The sequence below is a fragment of the Penaeus chinensis genome, chromosome 9 (genome assembly GCF_019202785.1).
Source record: "Penaeus chinensis breed Huanghai No. 1 chromosome 9, ASM1920278v2, whole genome shotgun sequence".
NCBI lineage: Eukaryota > Metazoa > Arthropoda > Malacostraca > Decapoda > Penaeidae > Penaeus > Penaeus chinensis.
Genome location: NC_061827.1, coordinates 1587694 through 1590327, shown reverse-complemented (window position 1 = coordinate 1590327; position 2634 = coordinate 1587694). Strand labels below are relative to the sequence as shown.

At 41.1% G+C, this 2634-nt stretch overlaps 1 protein-coding gene across 5 annotated transcripts in view; it reads left to right on the top strand.

Moving 5' to 3' along the window:
- The window catches only part of LOC125028804 (tudor domain-containing protein 5-like), a 24921-nt gene extending 22530 nt beyond the window's left edge, over positions 1–2391 (top strand). For all 5 annotated transcript variants that reach the window (XM_047618316.1, XM_047618309.1, XM_047618308.1 and 2 more), the window contains 2 exons: positions 101–222; positions 1989–2391. In XM_047618316.1, the coding sequence (XP_047474272.1) occupies positions 101–222; positions 1989–2121 (255 nt within the window). In that variant the 3' untranslated portion in view covers positions 2122–2391. The remainder of the gene's footprint in view (positions 1–100; positions 223–1988) is intronic.
- Positions 2392–2634: the final 243 nt, after the last annotated feature.

Below are 2634 nucleotides of genomic sequence, written 5' to 3'. Positions count from 1 at the left end.
ACCAAAGAGTAGCGTCACCATTTTAGTCGTTGAAATTGTCATTTACCTGATTATGTCTCCTTTATTTTCTAACCTTTCAGCTGTTTACTTCTCTCTGTAGGCTATAGAGAGCTGGCTCGTTGGGGTTGATTCGGACGCTCGCTGGAATATCAAGGCTGCTGCATTCCTCAAAGACATTACAAATGACCGCATTCTCGTTGGATATGTGGATGAGGTGCACAGGTAAGATATTCTTGATTTACAGAAGAGATTGAGACACATAGAGGGAGGGAAGGAGGGAGAGAGGGGAGGTAGACAGAAGAAGGGGGATGGAGAGAAACACCAGACCGAGGAGAAGAAAAAAGAGAGGGAGGGAGATGATGAACTGGCCTTTCGAGTGAAAATGAAACGGGCCCTCGTGGAAATATGGGACACTGTCGCTAAGGGGTCACCCGTTATTTTCCTCATCATTTGCACAAGCGTTCAGAAAGTACTCATTTCCCACGACCCCCTCTCCCCCTCCAGAATATACAGAGCAAAAAGTAAAAAATGACGGCCACAGGACTTGATCCGGATCACCATTTTTATGACGTACAAAAATGCGTACGCCAGAGAATAACCCCCTCCCCCAAGCGTACAGTTTGGTAAAAAAAAATGGATGACCCCTAAATAAGGTAATACCGGTGAGGATTCGGACAGAAGTACAGACAAATATGACAAGTATTTGCCATTGGATGATTACTGTAGAGCAAGACGCTTGACATAATTTTAGAGACCAGTTTACTTCGAAACACAAGGAAGCTTCAGAGATAATCATCTAGCACATCGGATGACAGTGCTTAGGATAAGACGTATAGTATTGCAGATATCGAAACTGCTGCTCAGTAAGTAGCATGGCAGGGAACAAAGCAGACAGTGAGGTAAATAGAGTAGATTTTTTTTTCCCACTTTGTAAATTTGAAAATCTGTAAATAAATCACGTGGGCTAATAGTGAGAAGGGGGTATTGTTGAATACACCTGCTCTACGCTACAAGAGTCCTATTTGAGCGAGCTACCGGAAGCTAGGAGGCACCTATCTGTATGATCTTATGAGACGAAGAGTGCTTTATGACGAGTGTCGTAAAGGCATAAAACTAGAATAATTATCCTTGCAGTATATGATATGTGACTGACGTGTTTCAGTTAATTCTTGATGAAACTGGGATAATATTCTCTACCTGGTTTTCTCTGAGTCTCAGAACTTACAAGTGATTCATGGTGAACAGAGTCAGTCTTGACCCAAGGCAAGGCAAAGGTCATTTACTAAGAAATTGCTAAGGAAGCAAGAGTCCAGATACATTGCCCCCCCCCCCCCCCACCACCACCACCATCAGCTGACTCAGTTCCCTCGTAGTGGTGGTGGTCATTCATCCTGTTGCGAAGTGAGGGTGTTCCATATATCCAACTTGGATGATGATCCCTCTGAGGTGAAACCGCAGGTGTTCGCAGAAGGTAGTTACTTCTACCACCCCCTCTGTCCCCCCAACCGAAGGATTTGAGCAATAGATCTTGGTGGCGTATGACAAGCTGTTGCTGCGTTGCACCAGAATAGCCAGCAATGACGTCTGAAATCGAGAAGGCATGGAAGCACATAACATGATCATACCATCATATCCCAGCACCAGAGAGCATGAAGCACCCATCCTATGTTGGCAATGACTCCTTAGAATCACGAGGGAAAGGGAAAGGGAGACCAGAGAGAGATTTGGAGAGGGGGAGAGAAAGAGTGTTAGGTCTGGGAATATCAGAGAGAGAGGGAGGTAGAGGGAAAGAGAAACAGTGAAGGGGAAGAAAATACAGAGATTGAAAGAAGGAAATTGTGGAGGGGGAAAGAAGGGGAATAAGTAAGTCTTAAATATGAGGAAATTATCATAGTCATGGAAGTATGAAAACCTTAATACTCTTAACCTTGTGTTTAAATCAATCTTTTAAGGCATTACTTTACTATTTTCCTTTCTATTTCCAACAGAGAATCTCATCGCATCGGTATACATTTGTATAGTACAGAGGATGGAGAAGATCTAGATATCAATGCAGCAGTGCAAGAATATGTGGAACGTTGTAAACAGCTTCAAAGTTGCCCAGGAAATTCTTCAGAATAGAAATACAAGGACTTTGTTATGTAATTAGTTCAGTCAGATTAATTTTCCGTTTATTTTATGTTTCTTATTTTTGAGTGAGAAATATTGTAAAGTCAAGGATGTAGTTGGTGATGCTTTACACAAGCAATGAGTTGCTTTTAAGTGCCTTATTTTCCCCTAAATATTCAGTGATTGTACAGCTATTCAAGAAAGGAGTTCATATTCATGATTGTCATCCATTATGATTTTTTATTTACGTCAAGATAAGAATAAAATATGTATGATAATAAAGGACTTCGTTATAATAGAACCGACTAGGAACGCGAAGAACAAATCACTTTAAAAAATTCGATTGTGTCCCAATTGCCTTTTAAAAGGAATTGTTGGGAGAAACTTTTCAACTGGTAACTATTTGGTATCCCCTTACTTACTTTTCTTTGGAGAATAACATATAAGTGTGATGCTTATAGAGACAGCCCCCTTGATTGAAATCATTAAAGATTTTTTTTTCTGCAAAGGCCCTGTTAGTCTAGT